This window comes from Pezoporus occidentalis, unplaced genomic scaffold, assembly GCF_034315485.1.
Source record: "Pezoporus occidentalis ecotype Australia unplaced genomic scaffold, CSIRO_AGI_Poc_V1 ctg143, whole genome shotgun sequence".
Taxonomy (NCBI): Eukaryota; Metazoa; Chordata; class Aves; order Psittaciformes; family Psittacidae; genus Pezoporus; species Pezoporus occidentalis.
The window spans coordinates 1,003,931-1,022,177 of record NW_026913241.1 but is presented as its reverse complement, the minus strand read 5'-3'; the positions used below and the strand labels follow the sequence as shown (position 1 = coordinate 1,022,177).

The 18,247-nt window shown below is 39.2% G+C and overlaps 1 protein-coding gene across 2 annotated transcripts in view; it reads right to left on the bottom strand.

The window, feature by feature from the left end:
* The window catches only part of STAT4 (signal transducer and activator of transcription 4), a 41,766-nt gene that overhangs the window by 3,823 nt on the left and 19,696 nt on the right, over positions 1-18,247 (bottom strand). For both annotated transcript variants that reach the window (XM_062610008.1, XM_062610007.1), the window contains exons 6-21: positions 17,989-18,067; positions 15,524-15,609; positions 14,507-14,658; positions 13,178-13,336; positions 12,225-12,317; positions 11,363-11,422; positions 10,037-10,054; positions 9,864-9,957; positions 8,966-9,010; positions 5,897-5,980; positions 5,533-5,631; positions 4,201-4,336; positions 2,604-2,656; positions 1,697-1,791; positions 1,112-1,248; positions 521-712 (exon numbers count right to left, since the gene is read on the bottom strand). In XM_062610008.1, coding sequence (XP_062465992.1) covers positions 521-712; positions 1,112-1,248; positions 1,697-1,791; positions 2,604-2,656; positions 4,201-4,336; positions 5,533-5,631; positions 5,897-5,980; positions 8,966-9,010; positions 9,864-9,957; positions 10,037-10,054; positions 11,363-11,422; positions 12,225-12,317; positions 13,178-13,336; positions 14,507-14,658; positions 15,524-15,609; positions 17,989-18,067 — 1,582 coding nt within the window. The remainder of the gene's footprint in view (positions 1-520; positions 713-1,111; positions 1,249-1,696; positions 1,792-2,603; positions 2,657-4,200; positions 4,337-5,532; positions 5,632-5,896; positions 5,981-8,965; positions 9,011-9,863; positions 9,958-10,036; positions 10,055-11,362; positions 11,423-12,224; positions 12,318-13,177; positions 13,337-14,506; positions 14,659-15,523; positions 15,610-17,988; positions 18,068-18,247) is intronic.

The window sequence follows — 18,247 nt, the reverse complement described above, 5'->3', positions numbered from 1 at the left end:
GTAATTGCAAAGTAGGTCAGCAAAAGGCAGTGTAGGTAAGTGACCTTTTGCTATAGGGTTCCACCTAATGAAATGAAATAAAACGGGTCTTCCAAGCTGTTTGGAAAATACAGAACTCTCTTGAAATTGAAGAGACTGCATGCTACTGTAACATAATTACAAAGCCAATCAGCAAGATGACTTTTCAGTTTCATCTCCTTTGAACACTCGAGCACTGAATTTTGTAATGCATTGGTCAGGAAAAGAAGTAATCCTGATTTTTTGACTGTTTGTACCCTAAGATCTATTTCTTAGCTTCTTTGAAATGTTGTTGTCTCCTCTAATATAACCTCTAAGACCAAGAATGTATTTACAAAATGAAGCTGTCTAAATGATAGACACATGTTAAAACACTTATCTTGATGCCAATTAAAGGAGGCATCTTAATCTGTTCTCTTTCTCCCCTCCCCACATGCCTCAAATTGCCTCTTGATTTTGCAGCTGCTTTGCAGAAAGGTCAAATAGAGAAATGGAGCCTAACCTTCATTTGGCTGACAGCTGTAGTGTTTGCCAAACGCCTTATCTTTGGGAATGTCTGGATACAGATACTTCAGAGGATTTTCAGGAACATTGTCTGCCATAATAACTTTGTAATCACGCAGTATGTCAGCAAAAGGCAGTGCAGATAAGCGACCTTTGTTATAGGGTTCCACTGAATGAAATGTAACGTCTCCTGTAAAAATACAAAGGCATCATGACCACTGATAACTGGTAGATCAGTATCTACTGTTGAAATGGTTTTTTGCCTTTCTCTTGCAACTTACACTGGTGTGGATTTTACCTGTTCAGATCAGCTTTCAAGATATACCTTCTGCGCGTGTGTACGCAAATTTAAAACCTGCAGTAAGGAAGTTCATTTCCTAAGGAACTTAAGATAGCTAAAAAATGAGAGGTAGATTTTCAGAGTTTTGGTTTATGTTTCAGTAAATACAATACTTGTATCTTGCCCGAAACCATACTAAGACATGATACTCGTGAATTTTAGTTTCAAACTGAAGAAACCATGGCTTCTGTATTACAGGTGTATTGCAAAGTCTGAGGTTTATGTTATTTTTTAAAAAATTATACTTACCATTTTCTAACTGATCCACCCAAGTAAAGGTAATTCCACCTAGATTGCTTTCACTAAATCTTAACAAAAATGTTCCTGGTGTCTTGTCTTTGAGCAAAATTCGCTCCTTTTCTTTGCTTACAAATCCCATTATGTACCTGAAGTGTAACAAAAAAAAAATCATGGGTTTACTATTGGAAAAAAAGTACAGATTTCAGTCTGTTCAGTGCAACTGGCCAAACTTTATATAGATGTTCAAAGGCTGGTTACAAAAGCTTTACAAGGTCTTGAAACTATGACAAAAGCTTCATGTGATTTATAGGTGGAGCTCAATGGCATTGAGTGCAGAGTGCTATGAAGCATAATGAAATTTATCTCAGTACTTGGCTGTACGCTGGCAGAACAGATAAATAGATAACCTGCTGTTTCTAAGAGATTCAGTGGTGTTCCCTGTTGGCAAAATATTCCAAAAGTTATAAATGGGAAGAGGGAGAAGTTTTAAACTCTTTGTAAATTCTCTTCTGCATAGGTAAAACTGAGATTAGTAAAGAGAAAAAAAGACAAAGCAGGCAGAGATCAATACAGAGCAGTTTCCTTGTTGCTCACCCATCAATCCAAAGAGGAAGAATGTGCTTTTTAATTAAGTCCAGGATAGCTTCAAGCCAAACCCAAAAGGTAAAAGACTTTCCAGGCAAATGTTCCTAATCGTTAAAAAAAACAACCATGAGAGAAGTGAGAGGTGTTAGCCAACATCCATATGACATGGCTGTCTTGGTATTTTAAGAATAATCTAGTTTGTTCAAGCCAGAATTACAAATTTGAACTGCTGTTTTGAGTAATGTCTCTCTTTCAGCCTGACATAAAACCAATTGATTTTTAAGATATGCATTGGAAGCACCTCATTTTTCAAGGAAAAAAAAAACAAGAATCATTGTTTCTTCCTGGTTATGAAATTCCATTTTGACAGAAATGATGACAAGAAAGTTGAGCTTTCTTCCAAGGTTCCATACTTATTTAAATAATGTAGTTAATGAGAATAAAATGATTTTACCCTTCTTTCTCAACAATTTATCTGTTCTTCATCAAAGTTGCTGAATATATCATCTAACTTGAAATAATTTAGGTCACAGCTGACCATATGAAAAAAATTACTGTGTGCTTTATGAAAAATATATTGTGTGGCTGTATATATGAAAAATATATTATGAAAATATACTGTATGGTTTGCCAGCACGATCTATTGGCCATTTTCAGAAGTATATAGGGCATGCTATAATGACAGTTTCCAATATCTGTAGCAATGTAACTCTATATTGTAAGTATATCTCTTAGCCCAAACTTTAAACTTCTGGAAATACTATTTTCCTAGTTAAACTTTTACAAGGAATGTGATTGTGCTGGGCTGTAAGTCCCACACATCACAAGTGGGAGTCTTATCAGTAGCATCTGAGAGACAGGCACACACATGAGCAGCAAGAGAAAGAAGAATTCAGTTTTACTTTTGGAGCCCCACCTTGCAGAACTTTGCCCAGGATAGTTGATAATCATTGTAACTAACTTGTTGTCCTGCGAGGGAAAAAACAAATGGTGAGCCTGTGTTTCTGAAGTCTTGAAATAGATAAACCTTGATATAGTTGGTGCAGGGGGAGAAGTACAGTACTTCCAAGACCTGGAGATGGATTGAGAGGGGTGTGCTAAGGGGATGTAGATCAGATTTTCTGTATTCTTTTGAAGCAGCTGCTAATAGTAGTTTTGGGAATATTTGCCTGAAGTAGTGTGGGACTTTGTTTCTGCAACGCTATGCTCAGTTTTAGTTTTTAGCCCAAGTGTTACTTCTCTTGGCATTTGCTCTACCTTGAACCTCCACATTTTAAGACAGTTTATTTTTTTTTTTATGATTTCTGTGGATTTACAATGACACCTCTCAACTCTGCTACCTCCACTAAGCAAGGAACCTCCAAGAAACCAGCAGGGGAAGCGACTGTTACGCAGGGAAACCAGTATTTGCTTCCAGCTTTGAAACAATAAAAGTAAAGATTCCCCCTGGTCTTTGACAAATGCTTCTGTTCTTGCCTAAGATTAGATGTTTTATTACACCCTCAGCATGGAGTTTCTTACAGTTCACCACATGTTTTATAACTGTTTCTTCTTCAGAAACAGATAAAGCTTTCTTTCCTTCTGCCAGCTTTCTTCTAAGGACTCTCTTCTGCGGGACAGTCAGCTCAAAGTGTTCAATAGTCCATCTCTCTGAAGCTACAGGGCCCCCTTGCTATGCTGTCACTGGTGAAGGATGGGTCCCAGAACTAAACAGACCCACACAGACAGGTACTAAAACTGGAACAAAACCTAAACCAAACCACATAAGCAAGCAAAAAGACTTCCTTTTGATTTCAGATGCATGAGATAATTACTTGCTAAGGTAACAAAATAACATCACAGTTCAGTGTGACGCTGATGCCCTCTTCAGTTTGGCAGTCTGGAAGTTCAGAAGTTGAATCATTTTGCGGAGACAATAAGCTGACATGTGCTTTTCTTTAAAGAAAAGAATGTCCCTGTGGCATTTTTGATGTGAGCTCTGGAAGTGAAGGTCATGCTGTCTGGGCTGGCTGGGATTGTTTTCTTCACAGTAGTTACAATGGGGCTGCTTTGGGTTTGTGCTGGAAACTGTGTTGATAACACTGGGATGTTTTAGTTATTGCTGAGCAGAGCTTACACAGAGCCAAGGCCTTTTCTGCTTCTCACCCTTCCCCAACAGTGAGTAGGATAGGGGGCACAAGGAGCTGGGAGGGGACACAGCTGGGACAGCTGACCCCAACTGACCAAAGGGATGATCCATTCCTTATGCTGTCATGCTCAGCATATAGAGCTGGAGGAGGAAGAAGGGAAGGGGGGGATGTTTGCAGTGATGGTGTTTGTCTTCCCAAAGAATCATTACACATGATGGAGCCCTGTTTGCCTGGGGATGGCTGAACACCTGCCTGACCATGGGAAGTGGTGAGCTTAGCTGCTGCCTGGTGTTAAGCCATGACATATGCTTGAACTCATTACCTGCAACTATCAAATATAAGAGCTCAGGAGCAAATAAAACCTGTATGTTTCTACACTCTTACCCGTAAGTTTCTCTGCCAGCATGTTGAGCTGCTCAGAATTGAGTCCACGACCGACATACGAGGAAAATTGCCAGCTCAGTACTTCTAAGAGCTGACTTAAAGTGGCAGCAGGAGGATTATTGAAGAAAGACAAATTCTGCAACAGAATTAATGCTTTGTTTAGACAGTTAGCAACCATGAAATACAGTGCAGGCTGTGAAAGAGGCTGCAAGAACTTGAGCAGAATCTGGAAGTGTTAAAAATGAGGTGTGCAGAGGGGGATATATTGGGGCAAATTGGCCAAAAGGCTGACCCTTCCCCCTGCAGGCACCCAGCAAGGTCCACTTGGGTGCCTGAGCAGAGTTGTAGGGGGAAACCCCTAGAGAGAGACAGAGTCTGCGTGTGCATCTTGGATGATAAAATTTCTTGCTATGCTTCTGATAGCATTGTATATTAAGACAGTGAAAATATGTTTAAGTCTTGTCCAATTAATGCAGATAGTCTCATACTTTAATATGTTTGGTGCATGGAAATCTTAAACCATCATGTACTCATAGTGATATGTTGTTGAATCATTTGGCTCATCTTAGTTTTTCATTTGGTTTCTGGTACATACCATAAACATACTAAAGACCATGCAAAAGCTCTTTGGGAGCCTCACAGAGTGATAACATAGTCCAGGCTGGTGGTCGGCTGGCCTGCCATCATTCTTAGGCACACTCTGTGGTCAACTCTCACCCTTTCTCTCCTCCAAACACTCTGTGATTGCCACTAATCCCCAACTGAAAGCATGAGAGCTACTGACAGTATTATTCTACAGTCTGCAAACACTGTAGACTGAATTTAGAGCCTGAGACTCTGCTTTTGTTCACAGTTAGAGCCCATAGAAGGTGCTACTTGACATTTATCTTCTCCACAGAAAGCTCCAATAAAAGGTATGCAGGAAAGCAGTACTTGAGTACATTGCAGACCCACCTATGCACCTACTTTGATAGTTTTGAATTGTACTTGTACTAATAGAATTATTTTGTACCATCTACACCTTTGGTCAATCACATCCAAAAAAGACAAATTGAAACTAGAAAAGTTGTGGAGAAAGGCTATTGACTGTCTTTAGTTTAAGAATGCTATTCTAGCCTACAAAAAGGAAGGCTAAGCATGCATATGGTTTTGTATCTGGACAGGGAGCAAAGGATAAAGCAAACATAAACCTATGATCTTGATAACAGTGTATGTGAAGAAAACAGGTCCAGTTTGAGGGAAACACAGCCTTTTTATAATGAGTATATTTGGTAACTGACTAATAGGAATGTGAAAATGCAGCAAGTCAGTACTTGCACACTGAAAACCTACCTGAGGATCGTTGGTTGACAGATTGTACCAAATAATAGAAGCCCACGCATTGGGTAGCTGGCTGACATTGGAAATCATCACCACAGGCAAGGAGCTGGTCTGGTGGAAAGAATGAGTGCAGTATGTAAATGCTGCCAAGGAAAGTGTTACTGCTGTGTTATACTTTGTTTTTTTAGCCTCCTCTTTCTTGCTTAAGCATACAGTTCTGTCCAGAAGTTCTGGAATATTATGTCTGCGTCTGCTCACTGCTGAAGATAACATCTAGGATAGAGACCTGTGGTCTGGCCCAACACTATTGTTCTTCCATAAGCTGCTGGAAAACGCCTTTTATTCTTGCCTCAAAAAATCTGGCTTGAATACTCACTTCCAAGTTTATAGTCAATCCATACAGGCAGACCTGCGTTTCAAAGCTGATGGAATGCAGCTCCTCGGTCACCATGTGAGGGCCCTGTGGGAGTAAATAGGTTATAAAACTGTGAATGCACAGATGGTATTTAACACTGTTCTAGGGATCTGACTGCTGACATGACACAACTTCGCAAGAAAACACATATCCAAGATATAAGTAGAACAGGAAAAGAAGGCAGTGAAGGAAATCATTTGTTTGTTAAACACTGATGTTAAATTAGTCCAGAAGTCTGGTGTGTTTTTTCCTGATGAATCTAAAAAAAACCCTTGACATTGTTAAAGCAACACTTTTAAGCTTCAAATTTTTGCCTTTAATTTTTTAATAAAAGGGTACTTTTAAACACAGATTTTCACACAAAATGTTAACGGATTATTTTTTGCGTCTGATAAAGAGTATCTCCAATTTTTCCTAAAGTTTCTTTACTGAATAACAATTCTGATTTAAAAAGAGATGTTAAACTTCAGGAGAAACAACCTAGAAATGAAAGAATAAGCCACAACTTTAATGACAGGCAGACAAATAGGCTGCCTCTAGGAACACAGGCCTGTCATAAGTATACTTTGATGGTACTAGCTGAAGGAGTAGAGCCCTAAATCACTAACCTAATGTAAATCTGGTATTAAAACGCCAAGCTTTTCCGGGTAGGGAGTCTGTCTGTCATAGTTGATTAAAGTTTGTAATACAAGCATTTTATTTTGATTACAAACCAGCATAGCTCTGTAAAGATCCAAATCTCTGCCCCTTGGGAAACAGGTCTTTTGAAATATATTTCCATCCCCATAAGTAAAATCCATTTTTCCTTTTCCTATGTTGTTGTTTTTCCCCTTCCCATCACATAATTGTTTTATCAGACTTGTAAAAAGGATCAAAAATCCCAAATCAAGATGCTCCCAATTATTGTGCTACTCTGGTTTCAATCAATGTAAAATAAAACTATTCCTTGGGAAAGTGCTTTGTGGCCTTATCTTTCCCATGGAACACCTCCTCCAAGACACATGCAGGCCACTGCAACCAAAGATACTGTATAAATAAGGGATTGAGACCACAGGAGATCCTCAGGTATCTGAATAATAAATCTGCCTTGCAAAGGGAAAATCCAGTTTAGAGCTGAGGGCTTTTACATGAGATAATTAACCATCAAGTGAACTCAAATGTTTTAATACAGGTGGAATCATCCAATGCTTATGTTAGCAATGACTTCCCAGACTGATTTTGACCAAGGAGAAGCTCTGGTTGAGGAAATCAGCAGTGTCACAGCTCAGCTGTCCTAATTCTCCACAGCTCTGTGTTTTACACAGTTATAAAGGCACAGTATGTGAAAGTGGGAGTAAAATGCTACCAGAAGTAGAACACTAACAGTTTTACACCTACATTTTTGCATTTGCTTGTCTTGATGCAAATGACTTGGTCAAAGCAATTGAGAGGCCAGCTTTGAGTTTCAGTCTTGCTAATCGGGTTGCAAGTTATTCCATTCAGAAACACCACGCGAAGGATGCACAAGTATCTTCTGCTTTAGGTTCTTGCTTAAAATTCTCCATGCTGATCACACCTTTGCTTTGTATTTAAAGACTACTTGTAATAACTTTTTATGTTGGTACAACTACATCTGTGATGAGTGATTTTATTATTAAATATTTTTTTAAACTTGCTAGTACAACTTTCCCCTTGGCACTTCCACTCTGCAAAAAAGTGTACAGAGATACCTTAAACCAGTATAAGCTACTTTCCCTCCTAGGTAAGTAGGTGGCATTCATAGAAGCATTTTATGGCTGCAGTTATCTTGGGAAACACAATTGTGGTAGCACTGGCAGAGGCTGTATCATTGGCTGCAGGCTTCTGACTCTTGCTTTGGTAAGAGATTTATGTGCATATTTTCCCTGTCAAATAGCCATGCTAAATTTACAGTGACGGGCCACCCTAGTTCTTGTGTGTACTTGTGCATTCCCGCTCCCTGCCTGCTGCCTCCAGCATGGCATGGAAGAGGATAATCCTGCCTTCTCCCCTGCTGGGGTGGTTCTCCTTTCCCCTCCTGGCAGAGATGCAGAAGGTGAATGAAGGCATGCAGTAACTGGGATTCTGATTTTGTCTGTGACACCTGAGGCACTTGGGAATCATAGAATAGTTAGGGTTGGAAAGGACCTTAAGATCATCTAGTTCCAGCCCCAGAGCAGAGAAGAAGGAAGGGGAAGGGGTTAGGAGTTGGTCAAGGGAAGAAGTATAGGGGTGCTAAAGGAATGGAAAGAGTGCTATACAATACAGGTGATCACAGGTACACAGTGCTCTGGATGTGCTGATGTCAATACTTCTGGTTTCTGCTCTCCACAAAGCAAGAATTCGTGGATTTTGAACTCCCCAGCTGGCAAGCAAGCATTGCAATACCTTTTCACCTTGTGTGTCGGGTGGTACCTGCGTATCTCTGAAACCTGGATACTACAAAGTATCTGCTGTTTTGTTAGGGCTGACATGTCATAGTGTAAGTGTCACCACAAGAGGGGAACCTACAACCAGAGTCTAATGAGTATTGCTAAACTAAGCACACTTTTGGTCCTGGTTGAGGCACGCAAACTTCTTTGATGCAAATATAATTATACCCTTACTTCAGCTTTAAACTTGGCCAACAGGAAACCATTCCTATAGGAGAAATTGTTTCAACAAAAACCTTGTAAAGCTTCTTTTTCCCAAAATGTAAGTGACCAAAAAGGAAGCCTAAAAGAAGAATGCATGTATTGAAATTATTACTTCTTACCTTCTATTGTAACATTAAAAATATATGATACTATGGCATATAATTAAAATTTCTGAGTAGTTCTGAAAAGTTCTCATTATACTATCATATGACAGTTGGGTCCTATACTTATTATAAGGATAATATGTATTTCAAAATCTAACAACATATGAATAGAATAGAATCACAGAATCAACTAGGCTGGAAAAGACCTATGGTTGATCTTTGATTTAAATAAAATTCTATCTTAAATATTTGTGAGAGTAATCAAGAATAACATGAAAAATAAATGCACAAACCTCATTTCCTTTGCTGCCAGCACTTGATTTCATTTCTTTGGGTTGCTGTATAAAGCAAAACAATGTTTATGTGCCAAAGAAACTATAGACAGAAATACATATAAAGGCCGTATTTTTATTTAATAAATTCTAATTATTTAATTTTTAATATTTAACATATTTAACCATGATGTTCTTCATATGATAAGGTTTTATTTTCATACATACTCTGTGACAAAGTCTCTGACACTATGCCTTGGAAAGTCTATTCAGTGAATAGTCTTTTGGTATTTTTAAAGTATTTTTTAAGAAATTAACGTAACAAAGTGTTAATTAGGGTGCTTACAAAATGTATAATAGAAAAAGCAGTAATGACTGTCACTTTCCATCTCCTGTTGCAAACCTACACTGACTCACTGCATCTGTGGTTAAGCTCTAGAAAATATCATAGGGAAGTGAGTCCAGTCAGAAAGCATGGCTCAATGAGATATTAGAGAAGCTACAGAAGTAGTGCTGTAATCTCTCAAAAGACAGTTATTGCAAGCAGGCATTAGTTTCAACTAGATCTAGAGCATTCAATTATAATTTCCCCTAGATAGTGATGATGTTTGGTTTGGGTTTTTTTTCTTATGAATAAAACCCAGTTTCTGAGAAACTGTAGTTCAGCACAATTAGTCTTCTCCTTTTCTGGTATTAGTTAGGATTTGCTTTGTTATTTCAGTGAAAATATACAGTCTTATTTTACGGAATGGATAAAGCATGGAATGGGATAAAGAGGTTCCAGGGGTAAACTTTCTGTATAAGGAAAAAGAAAATGAGTGTGTATACGTGACAGTAATACAGTTCTCCCAGCATAGCCTTTAAAGAGTCTTTGATTTCTATACCAAAGGTACATGACAGGAAAAGAAGTCAAACTTACCAAATGTCGAAATTCTACAGACAGGCTTCCATTTGCGGATTCATCCATGTTCATTGCTTTCGTGTGTGTTCCACACAGAATGAATCTACGGTTACTATGGGGGACATTACAGTTATGTACTCCAATGATGTCATATTGATTAAGCTAAGAAATATGATGTTTTATATTCTTACCTTACTGTTGAAACATTCCTAAAACAGAAGAGGGGCAGGGAAAGAGGGGAGAACAGATTGTGAATCAATAAATGTATAAGCCATAACTTGTAATGAGAAATATATCTTGAGGTGGTAGATTTTGCCTTGTCAAAGTTAACTTGTAGTACCAGTAAAATCAAGCAACAATTTCTGAACTAAAGAACTGAAATTTGTACCTGGCCAGATGCAAGTAGTATATTTAGCTTTTTCCTCCTACTGGAATGATGTGGATATTCAAAGCTGCAGTACTATTTAATTACCTGCATGCCTGTGTTCTGGAACAATACAAGCCTATGTATTTAGCTCCTGGTGTATGGGGAGAACATGTGCATAGCAGCAAATTGGACAGTATACAGCTTTTGAGAGAAACAGTCCTAGCTTCTCTGCTACTGTTTTCCTTCCTTCTTTTGGGCCAACATCTATGTGCATGTGGTCAAGGTGGGTTTTAGTGGCCCTTTGGATCACCTTTGCTGATTTTGAAATCATACCTTGTCAGCAAGTCTTCTGTCCTGTGTTTAATCATGCTAGGGTGCCGTGACCTATCTGTCACCAAGCTTGCTCCACAGTACGGGGTATTGCTTAAGATAATACACATTGCTGAGAGAAGATGCATCAACTTACAGAGACACCAGGCAGCATTAATACTGTTTTCACATAGTATAGACAGGCCCTGAGATGCTTTTTACTTAGGAAATTATAATCAGAGAAGCTGGGGATCCTGTTCATTTGGGTCTACTGTAAGAAATAATGGGAACATAAAGGAGAATCAAACATTTTAGGAAGGAAGAGTTTACATAGCAGCCTTAATTTCAAGCAGGGATAAAACTAAGCTGCCAATTACTAATAATAGCATTAGCTTTTCAAGCACGAGGTTTGGGTGCTACTTGGAGCAGCTGCATCAAAGCTACTGGGCCTATTAACACAAGTAGAATAAAGTTGTATTTCAAAGCTAACAATGCAATATGGTTTAATTTAAAACTTTGTGTGATGATACTATTTCAGACCAATGAATTTTATCGGTCTTGAAACAAATCTTAAATGACTTCCTGCCTCCAATTTGAAAATACCAATTAGACATAGCAGCTTTTTTTTTAGAAAAAGACAAGTCTTCCACATTAAAAATAGAAAAACATTACTTGGTGTTTTAACTACTGGGGGGGGGGGGGCGTGTGTTGTTTTGCTTGGGGATTTTTTTGCTTTGCTTTTTTCCTTTTTAGAGCAACTTCTAAATCAGATCCAGTAGCAATTGAAAAACCTGTGTTTCTGTAGAGAAGGAGAGAATATCTTCACTTTAAACGTCCTTACTTGTCAATAGTTGCCTTCACTCTGATCTGGTAGTTCAGCTCTGGCAATTTAATCAGCAACCTTCAAAACAGAAAATGTAAAAGTAGATATTAATAGAATAAATTTCTCAACAGAAGATATTGGAGACCAGTTGCTTCTCACTAAAGTGTCTGTAATAATTAAAATCTGAAAACAGATCAGCATATAGTATTATATCATGATTTACAGAGTTGTACACTCAGTAAGAGGAGCTGGGCTGTTCCAGTGGCAGGTGTTCTACCCTCCCTGCAAGTATGTGGGAAAGTTAGTATGTGTTTGAGGGAATGGCTAGAGAGAGACAACAAAGAAGTAACAATTAAGGGATGGATTTATCTGACTGCACTGTAGATGTACAAGTATTTTCCTTCACGTACCCTTTCCACACCACCCAACCATCCTTACATTCTTGCTGTGAGGTGGAAATGAGAGTTCTCCAGCCTTCAGTCTTTTCACAAAGTCGGGCAAGGAGATAGTGGGGGTGAATCAAGTTGTCATTGATTTTCCTGAGCTCCCCAAAATGCAGAAATTTCTCTGATGTTGGCTTGTATGATATTTATTGTTATTTACTGAGTTTGCAAAGTCATTAAAACAAGATTTCAGTGCCTACACAACCCTGAAGTTGCTGACTTTTGGCCACAATCTGCCTTCCTTCCTCACTGATTTACTCTTTATTGCCACTTATTACGAGTGACAGGTCCTGTGGCTTTTATATCCCCATTCCAGAAAATCTCCATGGAGTCAAAAGGGTCTCTGACACAAGTTGGTCTGCTTTTCTTTCTAGATTCAACTAGCATAAAATGCAGTATGCAAATGAAGGAATTTATATCAGATTTCCCTTCCTTACCTCAATTTAACCGTGAACTGTATTAATGTTTTAAGAACCATTGGCCTCTGGGGATGTGTTGGCATGCAGGGCTGCCTTTCAACCACGAATGAACTGTGTGAAAAGAAGTGAAACAACAGATTGTGAGGAATATGCATAAACATGGAGCTGTATTAGGCAGGGTGGGGTGGGGAGGGAAGTGCTTGTATATCTTACAGATGTGAACTGGGAGGTATGTATTCTAACTCTCAGCTCTCAAAATGATCCAGTGGTCTAACTTAGAGTTGACTTGTTCCATACATCAAAAAATAACCCCCCAAACTAACAATTCCATAGTCCTAAAGTACCAGGCTGATAAATATCTGGAAGACCAAGACTTTTAACAGAACCATAAAGCAGAGCATGAAAATACAGAGCCTGGCTCCAATGGAATTAACAATCATTTTCTCTTTTTTTCATTTTTTATAAAGAAAAGTTGACCATGTTTTGCTTTCAGATAGTAATTTGTGGTGTATCTCCAGTATAGCCAGTAAAAAAGGTGAGAGGGATGATGATAATTTACCTATTCGTAGAAGGGTGAATTGGGTGGGGAAGAATGTCTTGGTGGGGAAGAGGAAAGACAAGAAACAAATTGGCACCTGCCACTTTGAAAAACCACAGCCAACCACCACAATTTTTCTCAGCATTATGTACATAACTCATACTGAAATAAGTGGATTTTGTGTGTTCACTTAGAGGCAGAACTTGATCACAAACCTTTAACTGCTGAACATGCGAAGCTGCCTGGCACCTTCAGCTCCTAGGATTTTTGATGATGGTTGTACATACTTTTTATATTGGAAACTTGGTCTGCAAGATCCTCAGGGACTCAAACTTGTTTCATTTTTTTCCTTCTTAACAATATGGTCTCACTGTTGCCAATAAATCTAAGTCAAGTCAAATAAACTTATGTACATTGACAATAGCTTACGTACTTCCGGAAGAGATTGTACAGCAGAAAGTTGACTTTTTCCAGCAGCTGAGGTCTTTGCAGTGGGATTGGGTCCCCATCGTAAGTCAGTCTGGTCAGCAGTTCATCCAGTTTTTCTAGCTGCCTTCTGACTTGAAAGAGACTCTCTGCCAACAGCGTGAAACTACAGCAAGACAAAGGATTAGTTTGCAATCTTCCATGTAAACCATTTCTTAGAACATAGTGGCCACTGAAGTTCTTGCTTGGGGAAATCAGAATCAGTGCTGACTGGTGCTTTCTAGCTTTATCCAAACTCATGTCTGTTCATCTTTTATTCACAGGAGTGTATGAATAATTCAGGCAAAGTAACTACTTCATTCCAAAAGGAAATATTTATGTAAAGGGTGTCATCAACAGCAATGCTATGCTGTGTATCCAGAAGAAATCTATACATGCTGCTGATGTTTTACATGCTGGGAAACTGTGCCAATGTAATGGCTTCCTATTGCTCAGTAGTTTTGCAAAATGCAATCTTATTTAAAAGGATAATATTTATATAATATGCGCAAGTTACCAAGACTGAGGAAATGTAAAAACAGTAAGGAAAATCAAATGCAAGCACACTTGCTAACAGTTTAATGGGTATGTGTGTATAAAATCAAATTTTAAAATCTATTTTTAACATCTTAATTGGAACAAAAAAAAACCTTCAGTGGAAAAACAAAAAAAAGGAGGCAAAAATTACTTTTTTCTTTTCCCCAACCTAAAAAGGTTTTTGGTTGTTTTCCTTCTTTTCTTTTTACCTCACCTTTGCCAGGAGAGAATTTTGATGGGAACGAAATGTTTAGGACACTGACATTCCCTGGCTGCATTATCTTTTTAAACATGCTGTTTTCTTTTGATTTGCAATCAAAAGTGCAAGTTGCCACAGAGACTAATGCCATTCAATTCCTGCATAGCTTGAAGTCTGGAGGAGTGATGTACCTAGTGAGTCAAAGCACAAAGTGTCTACCCGGCTCCTGCCTAGACAAAGCTCCCACTGTCCTCAGTGATAAACTCAGTCAGCACAGTTCTTACTCAAGCAAAACCCCCAAGAGGGCATGTATCACTTATCTGGAACAACTATCAAGCCAAAAAATTAGTGATAGCCGCGGCTCAGGCTCAGCAGTTCACTAATATTATTAATTCTGGATAGCAAATACTGTCCATCAAAGCAAAATGTATTTTTAGCTATTTACTTTCTTAGCTACTCATGAATTTGCTGCTGTTGCAGCTGATCTAAAGGAATGATCATTTCACGTGCAGCAGGCTTCCTGTGGTTTTCAGTGGAAACAAAAGCTCAAGGCAAGTTTACCAGTTCTGGAGCTGATCAAGCCCGCCATGGAGAGGACCCCCAATACAAGCAATCTGCTGCCGTCTCTTCCAGTCCAGCAGCTCTTCAGTCAGCATGTTGCTCATAAGCATATCGATTTCATGAATCACACGCCCTATTTTACTGAGTACTTCCTGTAAAATAGGACAGGTGTCACTAACTGACCACAGGGAGCAGCCACAAAATTCAGCAAGTATCATAAATGCTGATTGCATTTGTTTTCAATTATTTTGGAAGTAACTGTATTTGGTCTCTCACACTTCAATCTGTAACTCAGAGGTGACTGGATTCATCACTCATCGTAACTGAAATAAATCTTGAATCTTCATGAACTCTTCCTCAGTAAACCGTCTTTTCTGGGGGGTGGGAGGGAGGATTGTTGCATTCTTTGTGGGCATAACACCTCCAAAAAGCTGACACTTACTAGCACTTTCAAGGTCAAAAAGTTCTCCTTTTGATTTGCATCACATCCAGTGCATTGGGATTTTTTTGCTTGCTTGCTTTTAACCGTAAAAAGTACGTGGACTTGAACAAATTGCCTAAATGTACAGTTTTCCATGCCAGCAAAGAAGTAGTCAGGGGAATGTCATATTTGCAAGTCTCAGTTGCTGAACAGAGCAAATACCATTGGTGGGTTGTTGTTTTTCTGTTTGTTTTTCTTGGCAATTATTAGATTACATTTACTTCGAATGTATTTTATTTACTTTAAAAGCTATGGATTGCCAGTTAAGTTATCCATTTTGTACAGCATGTACGAGATGCCCTTACCTTACTTCTAAGGTATGTAGAACCATATCCTTGATAGAGCTCTTACTAAATTGCCAGTTTCTTAACTGCTAGGTAAAATCACCCATACCCACCCAAACTTTATGTGGATTTTTAACTCCTCTGTTATTTGTTGTTCTGAGAGGAGAATCTAAAAAGGCACATGTACACATTTGAGTATTTGGCGTGGGAATAAGGGGAGAAAGCAAAGTGACCACAGAACACGTCACAAACCTTTCTCTTGTAGTCTAAAGTATTGAGCATCGCCTGCAACGCCAACATTTCCTGTTTAATGAGGGCGCTGTTTTTGTCGCTCTGCTCTGCAGGGGATGAAAAAAAAAGCAGTATAAATGCATGTGTGGCTGCGTGTGAGTGTTTATAAGGAAAGGAGGGAAAGAAACCACGACCAGAGTGCAGCATGAGCTGGTGAAAAAATAAACTGCAGACATCAATAGGTTATGTAATAGCATATTTCATTTGAACGGACTAACCTTAGTATAAGTTTAATTTAGGTTTTATGAGTCCACACTTTAGGTGTGTATGTGGAACAGGAAAAGCTAGAGAACATACAGATGATACCTAGAAATCTATAAATGTTTTATGTGCATCTGCATGTGTATTATGTACATCTGTCTTGGATCGGTGATGGGTCTGTACTCTACTGAAACATGCCTATGGTGTCAGCAGTCAGAATAAAGCTCTTTGGACTTGATGTGAATTATGTGTCTGGCTGAGAGAATGGCAGTTAGGCATTTGAAATGGAGATAGTGTTAAACACCATGGGGATTTCAGCAGCCAGGAGCACCGATCTCACTGGGTATTTCTCTCTCTCTTTCCCTTCCCTGGATCATGCATTAGTTTCAAGCTTCCCCAGGATGGCCCCATGCTCTTCATATGCAGGTCTTCCCCCACCCTCACCTTCCCCCACCCTTTGCTGCTCTGCATCTTTCATGCCACCTTCAAAAAAGAAATGGGTGCCAACTGTGCCTCTGCTAAGCTCTGGACTGACATCTTCCTATTATATTAGAGTAGATGCTTCAATAGAGGCAGACAGGAAAGTGATTGTCAGCTCAGCCACAGCAATTTCTCGCTCGCATTGTAAGGTACTACAAGCTGGCTGTGCTGGTGTAGAGCATTTGTTGACACAGTGAAATTTTAAGCCCTGAAAGTCATTTATGTAAGCATGTTTCATTTTGAAAGTGGGACAGGCTTCAATTATCTGTGGTAAATAATTATCATTGGCCTGATGACTAACAACTCATTAAACCGTATCAACTTGATCTCTTCTGATTGTCTGGCCACATCAGGCCTTAATCATAAAGGACTGACACATTTAAGAACTCAGACATTTCAAGCCCAATATCTTTGCATGGTAAAAAGGAGATAATATGAAGATATCTGAGCAGACACAGGTGGACCTCAGTTTCTTTTCTGAAAGAGATCATGCAAGGACTGTTGCCATATGCAGATCTCAACCATCACAGGCTGATCAAACATGCATTGAGTGCTTACCAGCTGGTTATCACCACTGTAGTCAAAAAAAGAATAAAAACCCAAGTTAGAGGCTCAAACTCGCCTTTAGAGGCTAAAAAAATCAGTTTTGCACAACTCTACTAAGGAAAAGAAGAGGCTTTTCTGCATCCAAGGAAGTGCCTTATCGAAAGTGAGGAAAATGGAAAAGTTCTTTAAATTAAGGAAAGTACTACTGTTCATGCCGTTATGCATCTTATCTATGGAAAATATTTATACTTATTTGACAAGATCTTCTTTACCTTGCTAACCCCAAAAAGTTATTATGTTCCAAGACTTTATAAACACCAAAAAATCCATTTTTATGTTTACATACATTATCTGAGTAACTGTGCTGGTTTTGGCTGGGGTAGGGTTAATTTTCTTTGTGGTAGCTGGAATGGGGCTGTGTTTTGGGTTTGTGCTGGAAGCAGTGTGGATAACACAGGGATGTTTTAGTTATTGCTGAGCAGAGCTTACACAGAGCTCCTCACCCCACCCCAGCAGCGAGCAGGATGAGGGGCATAAGGATCTGGGAGGGGACACAGGCAGCACATCTGACCCCAACTGACCAAAGGGATATTCCAGAGCATATGAGGTCATGCTCAGCATATAGGACTGTGGGAAGAAGGAAGGGGGTGATGCTCGGACTGATGGCATTTGTTTTCCCAAGTAACCATTACACATAGAATCACAGAATAGTTAGGGTTGGAAAGGACCTTAAGATCATCTAGTTCCAACACCCCTGCCATGGGCGGGGACACCTCACACTAAACCATCTCACCCAAGGCTTCGTCCAGCCTGGCCTTGAACACTGCCAGGGATGGAGCATTCACAACTATGATGGAGCCCTGTTTACCTGGGGATGGCTGAACACCTTCCTGACCATGGGAAGTGGGGAATGAATTCCCTGTTGTGCTTTGCTTGTGAGCATGGCTCTTGTTTTACATATTAAACTGTCTTTATCTCAACCCATGAGTTTTCTCACTTTTACTCTTCTAATTCTATTCCCCATACTAAAGGGTGGGGAAGTGGGGAGGGGGGAGGAGTAAGTAAGTAGCATTGTGGTGCTTACTTGCTGGCTGTTGATAAACCATAATAGTAATGCACAAAAACTCCCTGATACTGGAGTCCAGCTGCAGAATCAGCCGTTTCATAGACAATCTAAAAGTTATTACAAAACCTCTTACCTAAGCTTTGTATTGTTTTATACCTGAAGTCAAATTCCTCTTGCAAGTCTTCCAAGTATTTGACATCTTGGTCAGTCATCTTTCCCAGGGAAAAGAAAGTAAAGTTACTTGGGTTTTCACAGGGACATAACAAGGAATTTGTTTAGTAATGGGAAAATGCATATGTAGTATTTTTCCTTTCCTACCATTTCAAAATCCCTAATCAGTTCTGGGAACTCTTGTTTACTATCTTGTAAACTTCTAAGAAGCTGATTGAATT